At 41.3% G+C, this 15,090-nt stretch overlaps 1 protein-coding gene across 1 annotated transcript; it reads left to right on the top strand.

Moving 5' to 3' along the window:
• Window positions 1-1,152: 1,152 nt before the first annotated feature.
• On the top strand, window positions 1,153-15,082 carry LOC139376085 (tyrosine-protein kinase Lyn-like). The gene is made up of 13 exons (XM_071118256.1): window positions 1,153-1,323; window positions 6,702-6,838; window positions 7,133-7,184; window positions 7,342-7,447; window positions 7,836-7,934; window positions 8,091-8,194; window positions 8,407-8,556; window positions 8,726-8,878; window positions 11,941-12,123; window positions 12,319-12,395; window positions 13,230-13,383; window positions 13,674-13,805; window positions 14,167-15,082. The coding sequence occupies exons 2-13, from the start codon at window positions 6,707-6,709 to the stop codon at window positions 14,367-14,369; spliced, it is 1,545 nt and encodes a 514-aa protein (XP_070974357.1). The 5' UTR covers window positions 1,153-1,323; window positions 6,702-6,706; the 3' UTR covers window positions 14,370-15,082.
• The last annotated feature ends 8 nt before the right edge of the window (window positions 15,083-15,090 follow it).

Below are 15,090 nucleotides of genomic sequence, written 5' to 3'. Positions count from 1 at the left end.
CCGAAACGGAAGACACAAACTGGATTCGTTATCCCTTTCATGGCCTGTCTCCAGTCCACTTACCGATATCTGAACAAGAGAGCCTCATCGAAATTGCAACACGCGGTTCTGTGAAAATTTTATTTAATCAGAAGCCACTGCCAGATTTCTGGATTGGGCTCCACTCAAGAGTTTCTTGCCTTGGCAAATCGCGCCGTTAAGACACTGATGCCCTTTGCAACCACGTACCAATGTGAGAGTGGATTCTCAGCCCTCACTAGCATAAACTAAATACAGGCACAGACTGTGTGGAAAATGATTTAAAACAGACTCTCCAATACAACCCAACATTGCATTGAGTTATGTACATCCTTTCAAGTGTAACAGTATTGCTTCTGTCCCTCTCCTCGCCACCTACTTGGGCTCGAACCAGGGACCCTCTGCACACATCAACAACCGACACCCTCAAAGCATCACTCCACAAAAGCCACAGCCCTTGCATAGCAAAGGGAACAACTACTTCATGGTCTCAGAGCAAGCCACGTCACCGATTGAAACGCTATTAGCGGGCACCCCGCTACATAGCTAGCCATTTCACAACGGTTACTTACACAAGCACACCCTTCTCATTCACCATTTTTGATGAACAAATAAGGTTTATATTTAAGTTGACTAAATAAAGAGCAAGATTATTGATTATTATAATATTATTTTGCCCTGATCCTATAAGAGCTGTCACTTTCCACAAGACGGGTTGTGACAAACTCACTCATTCTTATGTTTAGTAAATGTATCGTATAGTATTTGTGTGGCAGGCTTACAATGATGGCAAAAAACAACATTGAGAGTGCGCTGACCCTGGTACTAGAGGGGGGACGCAGCTGGAGGTTTAATGTTTTAAGGGGTACAGACTATAAAAAGTTTGGGAACCACTGTTCTGGGGAAATCAATAGGTTGTTTTGGCTGACTATTCAGTTCCACAATGTCCCCTCAGTCCATTTCATACATTGTAGTACCTGTGATTTTTATAAAACAAAAAATCCAGTGTACATAAAGATAATGTAATAAATATGACTTTGACCTCAAATGACCTCGACTTTCAAATGTGTTCAGTTGGTAAGCAATTATGCAAATACATTGGACAAAACGGAACATTGTACCAGGAAGTTACAGTAAAAAAAAAATCCCAACCATTTAACATATGAAGTTCCTCATTCTGTTGAATTTCACAGTCCATTGGCAGCTCTAATAACGAGCAAGACATACGAAAGTTGAGGATTACTAACATTTGTCTTTATTTTAATTAGCCGCTCAGCCGCTTCTCCAACTAGTGAAATTTGACAGGTAAATCTAGCCTATATTATTATTATATATTATTATGTGTTCTATTAACCTATATTATTTATTTTCTTTGTCTATAGATTTTTTTTTTATCAAACAAGTCATTACACTAGTCAATTTGTTTGGGAACGTTGTCCACATTTCGCTATATAAAAAAATGTAAATACGGTCCACTGAGCCGAATGCACAAGTTAAAATTGTTCTTAAACATCTGTCTAAACAAATTGGTCTGTCTGTACAAACCAGGGCGTTGCCTATGTTTTAAATGTTGCATGTTTTAGGAAGTGACACATTATTCCCGAAAAATGTGGGGGTTTAAAAGCAGGTTCCCATCACCTCCAGCCGGCTCAGATTTCCCGATGGTGTGGTCTGTGACCACGTTTACATGCGCACAGCATTCTGAATAGTAGTTCATATCCCGCTTAACGTCTTATTCGGGATAAACGGTTTACATGCAACTTTGATATCCCGCTCATGAGTATCCCTGTACCATGAATAAACAGAATATTCATAATTTAAGTTCATATGGGTTAAATGGAATAGTAACTAAAATATGAACACTGACTAAGCCTAACTCCTGCATATTAACTCCTGCAGAATTATGCATTTCTTGCAGTAAATTTATATAATAAATGTTAATGTCTCAGGAACAGGAGTGGAGAATGATTTCTTTCATCATCTCTTGAGAAAATGCTGAATGCACGTGTAATGTGTTATCTTTGACAATGCTGTGCAAGCAGACAGTATTTTAAACACATAAAATATGCACCCAAGACAAACTGAAGTCTTATCAGAAACGTGTTTAATTGTAGGCTATATGGTCCAGTAAGGAGTATCAGCAAAATTAATTGTAATGGAATTATGGTGGATCAAACTGTGCAGGTAGCCTACTTTTTGAAGTAATTTGTTTGACAATCAGATGAAACATCACATAACACCCATGATATGTGTAACTGAGCCTGCGTAAGATGTCTAAGATCAGAATATCCCAGGCATTTTATCCAGGTTTCTCATAACCGGGATACAAGCTTTTTGGGGTAATTGTTTATATGACTACTTTTACTTCACTACATTCCTAATTCACTTTATACATTTTCCCTGACACCCAAAAATACTCATTACATTTTGAATGCTTAGCAGGACAGGAAAATAGTCTAATTCACACACTTATCAAGAGAACATCCCTAGTCATCCCAACTGCCTCTGATCTGGCAGACTCACTAAACACACATTCTTCATTTGTAAATAATGTCTGAGTGTTGGAGCATGCCCCTGGCTCTCTGTAAATGATGTCTGATTGTTGGAGCATGCCCCTGGCTTTCTGTAAATGATGTCTGAGTGTTGGAGCATGCCCTTGGCTTTCTGTAAATGATGTCTGAGTGTTGGAGCATGCCCCTGGCTTTCTGTAAATTATGTCTGAGTGTTGGAGCATGCCCCTGGCTTTCTGTAAATGATGTCCGAGTGTTGGAGCATGCCCCTGGCTTTCTGTAAATGATGTCTGAGTGTTGGAGCATGCCCCTGGCTTTCTGTAAATGATGTCTGAGTGTTGGAGCATGCCCCTGGCTTTCTGTAAATGATGTCTGAGTGTTGGAGCATGCCCCTGGCTCTCTGTAAATGATGTCTGAGTGTTGGAGCATGCCCCTGGCTCTCTGTAAATGATGTCTGAGTGTTGGAGCATGCCCCTGGCTCTCTGTAAATGATGTCTGAGTGTTGGAGCATGCCCCTTGCTTTCTGTAAATGATGTCCGAGTGTTGGAGCATGCCCCTGGCTCTCTGTAAATGATGTCTGAGTGTTGGAGCATGCCCCTGGCTCTCTGTAAATGATGTCTGAGTGTTGGAGCATGCCCCTGGCTCTCTGTAAATGATGTCTGAGTGTTGGCGCATGCCCCTGGCTTTCTGTAAATGATGTCTGAGTGTTGGAGCATGCCACTGACTTTCTGTAAATGATGTCTGAGTGTTGGAGCATGCCCCTGGCTTTCTGTAAATTATGTCTGAGTGTTGGAGCATGCCCCTGGCTTTCTGTAAATGATGTCTGAGTGTTGGAGCATGCCCCTGGCTCTCTGTAAATGATGTCTGAGTGTTGGAGCATGCCCCTGGCTCTCTGTAAATGATGTCTGAGTGTTGGAGCATGCCCCTGGCTCTCTGTAAATGATGTCTGAGTGTTGGAGCATGCCCCTGGCTTTCTGTAAATGATGTCTGAGTGTTGGAGCATGCCCCTGGCTCTCTGTAAATGATGTCTGAGTGTTGGAGCATGCCCCTGGCTCTCTGTAAATGATGTCTGAGTGTTGGAGCATGCCCCTGGCTTTCTGTAAATGATGTCTGAGTGTTGGAGCATGCCCCTGGCTTTCTGTAAATGATGTCTGAGTGTTGGAGCATGCCCCTGGCTTTCTGTAAATGATGTCTGAGTGTTGGAGCATGCCCCTGGCTCTCTGTAAATGATGTCCGAGTGTTGGAGCATGCCCCTGGCTTTCTGTAAATTATGTCTGAGTGTTGGAGCATGCCCCTGGCTCTCTGTAAATGAAAAAAAAAACTAGAATGGTGGCATCAGGTTCTCTTAATATAAGGAATTTGAAATGATTTACACTTTTACTATACTTTTAGTATATTTTAGCAATTACATTTACTTTTGATACTTAAGTATTTATAAAAACCAAATTATTTTAGACTTTTAATCAAGTAGTATTTTACTGGGTGAATTTCACCTTTACTTGAATCCTTTTAAGGTATCTTTACTTTTACTCAAGTATGACAATTGGGTACTTTTTTCCACTAGTGTGCACATGTAAACATGGTTATCGAGATAGATATGGATTACGGAAGGGTCACATAATTCCATCCAGGTCACCAGGAGGGATCAGCAAATTAATTATACTCATGAGCAAACATTTCATAACTGCAATTGCCAGTAAATCTCCAAACTTGGCTTTATACCTGTTCAAACAACACACTCCAGGTGACAGTATACAACCTTTCAGTTTGTTTGCCAACTCAGAAGTAGTAGAAGAAGAAAATGGACTACTTCAAAATGGAGATGGCCTCAGTGGTGCTGCCTGTGCTCTCATAAACACCATATTGGAACAGGTACAAGGATGCGAAGTCTATGGGTGTGATTGACACATCTGCCATGCACAAGCCCACACGCACTGTGCCCTCCACTAATCTAGGCCTATCCAAGTGTGTGAGGCATGGTTTACAGCTGGAATCCTTAATGGTGAAACAGCCATGTCCGTTTGCAATATTAAAACAACAAAATAAGTCACTGCAAACAACAAACACTGTTTTTCCCCCCTCGGACATCATTGCTCGCGCGATAGACGAGCACAGTAAGTGCTGCGTTTGTTTTACCTGCTGTGTAATGCTCCTCAGCTCGGCAGCAAAAGGAACAGCGGTGGTGGGGCGGCCAGTGGCGCTGTTTCCGCCAACTGTGGATTCCAACTGTGGATTCCATCAATATATGCATTTATTCAACATTTATTCAACATTATTCAATGTAATTAAACTTTTTGCATGTTTAAGTAAATTAATTCCTAAAGAAAATAGAATAATAGTTGACATGAAACCAGAACCCCAGACTTGGTTGAGAAATACATTGCGCAGAGAGGGTTTTTCCTCTCCAGTTGCTTGTCAAATGAGGAAGTGTGCAGAAGCCACAGTAGCACGTAGCCTCTGTATAGTTATTTTAATCTGTCTGGAGCCTTAACCTGTATCCGGTCCATCATCTAGAAATACAGCCACAGCACTGTGGCACCTAACAGTGGTCGGGTTTGTTTTTCAGCATTTGATTCAGAGCACTAGAGGTGGTGAATGATTTGTTTTTAGTCAGAGATATCCATTTGCTCAATGGTCTAATGCATTGTCCTCATCATTCAACAACAGTGCATCAGTACAACCAAATGCCATAGTTCGCAAATCAGATGTTCATTATTGGAGAACAATGCAAAACAAGGACATTTCTAATTTGAAAGGTACATCTAGTTTCTGATTTAGTTTCCATTTGGGGTACATGAAAGACAAGACTAGGTCGAATGAATGTTGTGCCTTTCAGCTGTTATTTGCCCAGAAAGCAAAACTGATAAGCATTGTTTTAGGGGTCCAAAGTTTGAGGAAACATCAAATGTGTTCAGTTTCGTCAAGGAAGAAGAATACCTTTCATCAGTCTAATTTTGACTGGCCTAGTTAATAAATCCATATTTCTCTCTTCTGCAGTGTTAGTAACACAATAGTTTAAGATCAAGCAATAGGCCAGGCCTACTGTGTTAATTATATTATTTTGTAGCTCATGATGTGACTATTTATAACTGAAATCGTTGGAGAATTCCCCTGGACACGGAGCATTGTCATTGGAATGTGTGAACGTGTTGTGACAGAAAATCATGAGTTACCCCTGGCCTCAGTGAGCTGGCTGTACAACCCTGTTTTCTGCTGTTAGATAGACAACTGCTACCTGTATCTTATGTCTATGGTATTAATCTGCACAGCAGACAATGTAACATATCTAAGATTGTGACCTTTACAGTATAGTGCTCCAAACTCCACTGTGTGAGTGAGTGAGATTCTGTACACGACCACTGCTGCTCAAAACCCACTTGCTTCTATATTGCGGTGTAAATTAATTTGCAGACACCGCTGCATCAAGTGGTGTAGTACAGGAGAGGTTAACTCCCGAGAGACCACGTCTAACTGAGCCCAGTTGTTCAGACAAAGAGCCTAAATCAAAGATCCATACTTAGTTTATACAGGCTTGTTGCTCAGATTCTGCATGTGCACCGTCTGAAAATCTAATCATTTGTCATCTCCAAGCCTAACAATGCAGAAGGACATTTCTTTTTTAAACAAGTAAACACTTGATAATGCCTGTTAATGTTTGTGAATGAATAAACGTTAAATGAGTGAGTGAGGCTTTGATCTGTGCTAGGTTGTGTGCTATCAATACTACAGCAAAGAAATAGTTAGATATTTTACAGTGTTTTAGCACAGTTGACTCCTGATCAGTGCACTGTCAGAAACTCTGCTGGCCACTGTCATAGTAACTTAGTCCCAAACTACCGCAGTTCTACTTTACTTAATAACAAGTAATCTGTGTTTATGAGCAGTGGTCATTTGTGTACAGTCGGTCATGAACACTTCTCACACACACACACACACACACACACACACACACACACACACACACACACACAGTGTTAATCTTCTGTTTGATGTATGAGTCTTGATAGTCATCTTCGTTATGTTTCCCATCCCTCTTTCCTTATGGGCCTTTTGCAGGAATATAGAGATCATGAATAGTTAAGCCTTGTTCCGAATGCTGTGTGTCTGTGGTGTGAACCAAGGAGAAAGATGAGGTCAATACATTAAAGTTAGCTTCTGTGTCTATCCCAATAGGCAATATGGGTTGTAAAAAATCCAAGCTGAATGCCGGTCTGAATAGAGGTGTGCTTGATGGCAAGAACCGACAGCCAGTACGTCCCGATCAAACTGTAAATCTGAGAGATCGCACCTCCATTAAAGCAAGTGCTACAGTAAGTAGTAGTTTTAGGGGAAACAGTATTTTTGTAATCACTACCAAAAATCCCTGACCTGGAAACTGACAAAATTGGTTCAAGTGTGTTGTTGATGAATCTTCAAATATTGAAAAGTGTACCAGATTGTTATTATTATTATAATTTAAATGGGTGAAATAGCACACATTTCTCTCTTTCACCATCTCTTCACCTCAGATGCAAACTATTTTTTATAGATTAGCACAATAACGCCATAACATTTTGTCAAACTACTGTCCAGAAGTTCTGATATGAAATTATATCTTGATACAGCGTAACTCACCTGGAGGTCTCCTGCCTGGTCAGGTATTCATGAAAATGGAAGGTACGCTTGTTGCATTTCTTTATCGCACATTGTTACAGTAATGATGCAGAGCAAATATTGTATGATGGTTCCATTTCTTTTGCAGTGCATTGCAATATTCCAATAACATTTGATTGCAAGAGAAGTGTGTTCCCACTGTCTCTCTTTTCTAACACAGAGCAAAGCGAGTCTGGTAAAATAGCTATTGCAATATACCCATATGATGCAATACATGCAGACGATTTGGGATTCAAGAAGGGCGAAAGGCTTAAGGTTCTTGAAGAGTAAGTGCCTGTTCTCCATATATTACATTTGAGTGTGTTGGATATTATACATAAACCAACACAATGTTGGACTAAGAGGAATATTGTTTGCGCAAGCATTTTATACAAAGATGATTTACAGTGTCATCATTGAATAGTACACTATCTAGAACCTTTGGATGTCCCCATAGGAGGACCCTTTTTGGTTCCAGGTAGAACCCTTTGGGGGTCCATGTAGCACTCTTTCCACAGAGAGTTCTACATGGAACCCAAAAGGGTTCTCATCGGAACCAAATAGGGTTCTCCTATGGGGGCATCCGAATAACCCTTTTGGAACCCTTTTTTTCCCGTAAGAGTAGATTGTTGTGTCCCTTCCTTCATTGACATCATGAATCATAACGGTTTTCAGGCATGGTGAATGGTGGAAGGCTAGGTCTCTGACCACTAAGAAAGAAGGGTTCATACCCTCCAATTATGTTGCCGAGGCCAACACCATGGAGACAGAGGAGTGAGTGTCGTTACCATATTGACTTTTGCACATTTCTCTTAGAGCCAACAAGGCTTTCTATTCACCGTTAATAGAAGCACATAGCTGTTATTTCATTCATTTCAGGGGAAGATTGGATATATAAATTGTGTCACTATAATATTGTCTTCCGCGTAGATGGTTTTTCAAGGATATTACAAGGAAGGACGCAGAAAGACAACTTTTGGCCCCTGCTAACAAAGCAGGCTCTTACCTCATTCGTGAGAGTGAGACATCAAAAGGTAAGGACTCACTGGATAACCTATGTCTCTCGAATGAAAATAACTTGTCCATGATTCCTATACGTCAAATAATTTATGCACACTTGACTAAGTCGTTTTGGATAAAAGCAGCTGCTAAATGGAATATATTATTATTTTACATATTATTCACTGTATTGCATTTGGACGTCTGAATGTATGAGTGTGATAGTGATTGTGTTTCTCTTCATCAGGAAGTTATTCCATGTCTATCAGAGATGTGGATGCCCAGGGAATAAACGCTGTAAAACATTATAAGATCCGCACGCTGGATAATGGCGGCTTCTACATCTCTCCTAAAATCACATTCCCTGACATTGGTAGCATGATAAAGCATTATTACAGTGAGTACCACTGTATTTGAGCCCACCTGTAATGTTGCACAAAACTAAGACATTTCATTTTCTCTTGGCTTCCTTCAACTTCTCTATTTACTAAAATAATATAATGTCTAAATAATATAGTAAGGCCATGCTGCTATGTCTCAACATCAGTTTGTGGTGTGATTGTCAGAACAATCAGATGGTCTCTGTCGAAAGCTGGAGAAGCCGTGTGATAAACCCGAAGCTCAGAAGCCATGGGACAAAGATGCCTGGGAGATCTCCAAGGAGTCCATCAAGATGGTGAAGAAGCTGGGAGCAGGACAGTTTGGAGAAGTGTGGATGGGTGAGTCAATGAAAGATACACTATATACACAAAAGTATGTGAACACACCTTTAAATTAGTGGATTCGGCTATTTAAACCACACCCGTTGCTGACAGGTGTATAAAATCGAGCACACGGCCATGCAATCTCCATAGCCAAACATTGGCAGTAGAAGTGCCTTACTGAAGAGCTCAGTGACTTTCAACATGGCACTGATCATAGGATGCCACTTCTCCAACAAGTCAGTTTGTCAAATTTCTGCCCTGCTAGAGCTGCCCCGGTCAACTCTAAGTGTTGTTATTGTGTAGTGGAAACGTCTAGGAGCAACAACGGCTCGGCCAAGAAGTGGGAAACCACACAAGCTCACAGAACGGAATTGCAGAGTGCTGAAGTGCGCATAAAAATAATCTGTTCTTGGTTGCAACACTCACGACCGAGTTCCAAACTGCCTGGGGAAGCAACGTCAGCACAATAACTGTTTGTAAGGGAGCTTCATGAAATGGGTTTCCATGGCTGAGCAGCCGCACACAAGCCTAAGATCACCGTGCCCAATGCCAATCGTCGGCTGGAGTGGTGTAAAGCACAACTCCATTGGACTCTGGAACAGTGTAAACTTGTTCTCTGGAGTGATGAATAACGCACCACCATCTGGCAGTCCAACGGACAAATCTGGGTTTGGTGGATGCCAGGAGAATGCTACCTACCCCAATGCATAGTGCCAACTGTAAAGTTTGGTGAAGAAGGAATAATGGTCTGGGGCTGTTTTTCATGGTTCGGGCTAGGCCCCTTAGTTCCAGTGAAGGGAAATCTTAATGCTACAGCATACAATGACATTTTAGACGATTCTGTGCTTCCAACTTTGTGGCAACAGTTTGGGGGAAGGCCCTTTCCTGTTTCAGCATGACAAATGCCCCCGTGCACAAAGCGAGGTCCATTCAGAAATGGTTTGTCGAGATCCGCGTGTAAGGACTGGCTTGCACATTTCTTTTCTCCCCAATTTCGATCTTGTCTCATCGCTGCAACTCCACAACGGGCATGGGAGGTGAAGGTCAAGTCATGCGTCCTCCGAAACATGACCCGCCAAACTGCGCTTTGTAACCCAGAAGCCAGCCGCACCAATGTGTAGGAGGAAACGCTGTTCCCCTTACGACCGAGGTCAGCCTGCAGGTGCCCGGCCCACCACAAGGAGTCGTTACAGCACGATGAGCCAAGTAAAGCCCCCCCCCCCCCGGTCAAACCCTCCCCTAACCCAGATGATGCTGGGCCAATTGTGCGCCGCCCTATGGGACTCCCGGTCACGGCCGTTTGTGATTCAGCCCAGGATCAAACCCAGATCTGTAGTGATGCCTATAGCACTGTGATGCAGTACCTTAGACCGCTGCGCCACTCGGGAGGCCCGCTCCATTGCTTTTTTTAATACAATTAAACCACATTAAAGTGATAGTATCAGGGGTAGGGCAGCTGAGACAGCTGAGACATAGTCAAATGTTGATCTTCCTGTCTCTATGAGATTGTTAGCAGCCTTAGAGAGAGGAGGGATGGGACTGGTACTAGGAACTGTTGGCGCTGTTATCAGAGGCATCTGTAGAGGAAATGAGTGTGTCTGACTTCGAATTTGCATTGGATTTCGTTATTATTCATGTGTTACCTTCCCGCACCTCGGCCTTGATGAATTGCAGGAAATTGTTGGCATTTCAAATGGACTGTAGGGCCTCCTATACTGCGCGAAGATGTTTGCTTCGTTTTCTTTGACCTCTTTGGCATTAAGGGTTTTTCCTATGGCACAGTGAGCCAGCCAGCCAGCCAGCCAGCCAGATGGAGCCGTCGAAAGTCCTGTTTCCTCTCATTCACCTCCTTGCATTTGTTATGTCTCTGGAGAGTTTAGTCTCCTCTTCTCTATAAAAAAACAAGGTGGAATTAAAAGAGGCTTAGATGGGGGTGTTCAGGGCTTGTTCAGCTAGCACGGTGGAAACACAGAGTTGAAGGAGAATTATGTGATAAAGAAATGCTATTCTGGATGGAGGGTTCACAATGCTCAAACTTGGACTGAACTCCACTGGTTAGTCAGTAATATACTAACTTTATTAGGATGCATCCCAAATGGCACCCTATTCCCTACACAGTGCACTACTTTTGACCAGAGCTTTATGGTCACTGGTCAGCAGTAGTACACTATATAGGGAATATGGTGCCATTTGGGATGTAAACTTAAACAACTCTTCAGTAGAATCAGCAAAATCGAATAAAAATGTATTGGTCATGTGCCGAATACAACAGGTGTAGACTTTACAGTGAAATGCTTACCTACGAGCCCCTTCCCAACAATGCAGAGTTAAAAAGTAAGAAAAATGATATTTTTTTTATCATTAGGCCTACGTTTTAATGTTTTTATTAACCTACCATTATTATAATCAAACGCCCCTTCCCCCCAAACGAACAATAAGAACAGAAGTTGAGCACGGAGAAACAATTTGAACTTCATGGGAAAGTGTGTGTATAAATACCCACGTTTTTATATTGATAAATGAGTCCTTGCTGTCTACTTTTAGCTCTGTCAAAAAAACTGTTTTGTGAACTGTTACAGCTTAAGTCCTCAATTATATTTATTGAGCATTTACTATGTGCACTACTCGAGTCGCGTCCCAAGTCCCTAGTCTTCGAGTCAGAGTCCTTTATACTCAAGTCATGAGTTGAGTCACAAGTTCCTTGGTAGTCCCATACGTTGCTGTCCAACCATTTTATACAGCTAAATTTAATTATACTGTTGCACATTTGTAGGCTAAAATATATAATACAGCTCTCTAACATTTGCTGTTGTAGCTAGTAGGTAGCAAGTCGAGTTACGAGTCATAAAAATCTGGACTTGAGTCCAACAACACTGCTTAGTACTGGCATTGGTTCCCTTGTTGCTAAATCACGTGAGACAGTATGCATTCAATGTCACCAGTTTATGTCAAATCTTCCAATCAAAATGTCATTCAAATAAAAAAGACAAAAAGATACAGCAGGTGACCCTGGAGGTCAGAAAACAGTGGTGGTTTCTATCTAGCTACACTTCATACTGAGCAAATCCCTCCTGCAGCGTTCTACAACAACACGACCAAGGTGGCAGTGAAGACGCTGAAGCCAGGCACCATGTCAGCAGAGGCGTTCATGGAGGAGGCTAACCTCATGAAGACCCTGCAACACGACAGACTGGTGCGCCTCTACGCCGTCGTCACCAAGATCGAGCCCATCTACATCATCACAGAGTACATGTCCAATGGTAACACACACACACACTGAGTCCAATTCCTACAAGACAGACCTCTTGGTTTCAAACACTTATGTGGCCAGCATGGACTGTTTTCATCAATACATACCATTTGATGCTACATAAGTTACATAAGTGTTCTGTAATCACCTATATTTTCATTGGTTTGGTTTCTATCCCTCAATTTTGTTTCTTTACCTTTTGTAGGTAGCCTCTTAGATTTCTTAAAAAGTGAGACGGGCTGCAAAGTACAGCTACCTAAGCTAATCGATTTTTCTGCACAGGTAATGCATGTTCTTCTTACATCTCTCGGTCTCAGTGATTAAGCGCATTGCTCTTTATAGACTGTTTCCGTTTAAGAAATAGATGCTGATGTCACTTTTTCCATTGGTCAACCAGAAAGAGGAACAGAACACCATGGTTTTTGTTTCACTTAACAAATGAGTTGCAACAAACTAAGAACATCCAGTGGTCCCTCACACACACCGATCAGAGTATGTCTCTCATGGAAGAAGAAATGTGCTTCAATCAAAGTCAATACACAAAATGATGATTAACATGTATCATTGATAACGTGCCTCCCCAAAGAAACTACCTAAAAAAATATGAAAAATAAACCTAAATTCCTCATGCCATGTCAGTACACCAGTTGTGGTAAATTCAGAATAAACTTTAAATTAGATCATTGACAGACATATGGTCAGTTCTGGGGAAAACTGCATCAAACCACAGTTGCATATCCTCTTAGACAAAGTGAAAGAGGATGCCAGTTATTAAATTAAACAGTCGTCCCTTTCCGCAATTGGACAACCACTCAGCTCAGCTCACTTAAACTTGTTGAGTACTAACCAAGTCAAATGGTTGGTAGCTAATTCAATTCTAACCAGACGTAAAACACATACATTAACTATGTTATGCAACATTGCAAATTACCATACTGAATTTTTATCAGAAGAGGAGGAGTCTAATTAATAACCATTTTTCAGTATTGTTTTATGTGAACAACAACAACACAAGTCAGAGAGTCTGAAAGCTCTACCGAGATGGGTAGAGTGCTCAATTGAGTTCCATTTTAGGTACTTCATTAATCCCTGGGGGGAAATGTCATCCTTTTTCAGATTGCAGAGGGCATGGCGTACATTGAGAAAAAGAACTACATCCACCGTGACCTGAGAACAGCCAACGTCCTGGTGTCTGAGAGTTTGCTTTGTAAAATAGCTGACTTTGGTCTGGCCAGAGTCATTGAGGATGACCAGTATACAGCCAGAGAGGGTAAGCTTCCAGTCTGTGCATGCTAGATTTAGTCAGTACAGTATTACACTGGCCAAAATGTTTTTATGATAGCCAGTGTTGACTTTGTGGCTGTGGTAAAAAAAAAAAAAGCAGAAGCAGAGGTCAATATCAGCAATGTCAGAAGTAAAACTGCTATCAGCGCATATTGCATAGTTAATACAGGCCTGGTTTGTACAAGAACGTTTCTGTCAGCAATCCAAGCATGTAACGTTACTTTTCCTCCTATATCAGTGTCAGAAACTCTTTCGCCATCTGTTTGTCCATTACAGGAGCTAAGTTTCCCATCAAGTGGACAGCACCAGAGGCCATCAACTTTGGCTCCTTCACTATCAAATCAGACATGTGGTCCTTCGGAGTCCTCCTGTATGAAATCATTACCTATGGAAAAATACCTTATCCAGGTAATTACATGCAACCTTAGACACAAACACGTTCATATTTAAGACTAGCTACTCAAGACTGATTTCCCCACATGCTGCAAAATTTGGAGCTTGAATGCACTCAATAATAGGTGAGCACAGATATTTATCGCCATCTTCTGGTAAATGAAAGATGTTGCAAGAGATCAGAGATTTTTTCTCCAGAAAAAGACCTCGGTCTTTGATGGCATTTATTGTGATGCCTTAACAAATACCAAAAATCGGACTATTGCTCAACCATATTCCCCACATAAGAATCGGTCATGTTTGCTTCTTTCAATTTAGGTCGACCTGCTAGTCAGAGTTACTGCTTCTTCTCACTGTTCCTGTTTTCCTTTTTCAGGGATGAGCAATGGTGAAGTGATGACATCAGTGCAGAAAGGTTATAGAATGCCCCGCCCTGAGAACTGTCCCAACGAGCTCTATGACATCATGACCACCTGCTGGAAGAGCAAGCCAGATGACAGGCCCACATTTGACTACATCCAGAGTGTCCTGGATGACTTTTATACCGCCACTGAGGGACAGTACCAACAGCAGCAGTAGGAAGTCAATGTCTGAGTCCCAAATCGCACCCCATTCGCTTAATAGTGCACAACTGTTGGGCACTATGGTCAAAAGTAGTGGACTGTATAGGGAATAGAGTGCAGTTTGGGGTGTAAAATGTCTGCTAATGTGCTGGTTTCTTCAATCCACCAGCAAAACAATTGGTTATTCCGCAGAGAGAGATATTGTCGGACATGTTTACTGCTTACTTATTTGTTAAGCAAGCTAAAGATTCACCTTTGAGTTCAACTTCATATTGAAGTATAAACCTACTAATGTAACGCAGGCTTTTTACAGAGAATGATCACATTAATAAAATGTACTGAATCTGTTGCAAACATGAAAAAGAATCAGCACATTGAACAGCACAAAATGTACAATTTACCACATATTTATTATAACTTTAGCCATAGCTTGTTGAATTCAATCAGCAGATTGACCAGTACTATTAAAGGTCTATTTTTATTTGAGCTGTTACATTAAGGTACATTAATAGATATTAAGCAGCTTATCTTTTGGACTATGTTCATGTTTCTGTTTAATCGTATTAATATTAAGGCTGTCACAAGAGTCTAACAAGTTGCTAATGTGACGTATATTTCTTGTGTTGTTTTTTTTTACAATGAGATTGATGTGAGTGACATGACCATGTGTGTGATTACTGTGCTTTGAATAAATGCAAAAAGACTTAAATCAATAAAATGTCAACCATTTTTGTCCC

The sequence above is a fragment of the Oncorhynchus clarkii genome, chromosome 20 (genome assembly GCF_045791955.1).
Source record: "Oncorhynchus clarkii lewisi isolate Uvic-CL-2024 chromosome 20, UVic_Ocla_1.0, whole genome shotgun sequence".
In the NCBI taxonomy this organism is placed as follows: Eukaryota; Metazoa; Chordata; class Actinopteri; order Salmoniformes; family Salmonidae; genus Oncorhynchus; species Oncorhynchus clarkii.
The sequence above is the reverse complement of the archived record's forward strand: the minus strand, read 5'-3'. Positions and strand labels throughout refer to the sequence as shown.

What these genes read in the sequence shown, in the direction of transcription:
- LOC139376085 (XM_071118256.1), top strand. Translation starts at nt 6,707, where the DNA reads ATGGGTTGTAAAAAATCCAAGCTGAATGCCGGTCTGAATAGAGGTGTG. An exon ending in CATGATAAAGCATTATTACA is followed by an intron (nt 8,557 to 8,725) that starts GTGAGTACCACT and finishes TGTGATTGTCAG; the next exon opens with AACAATCAGATGGTCTCTGT. An exon ending in GTTTGGAGAAGTGTGGATGG is followed by an intron (nt 8,879 to 11,940) that starts GTGAGTCAATGA and finishes TCCCTCCTGCAG; the next exon opens with CGTTCTACAACAACACGACC.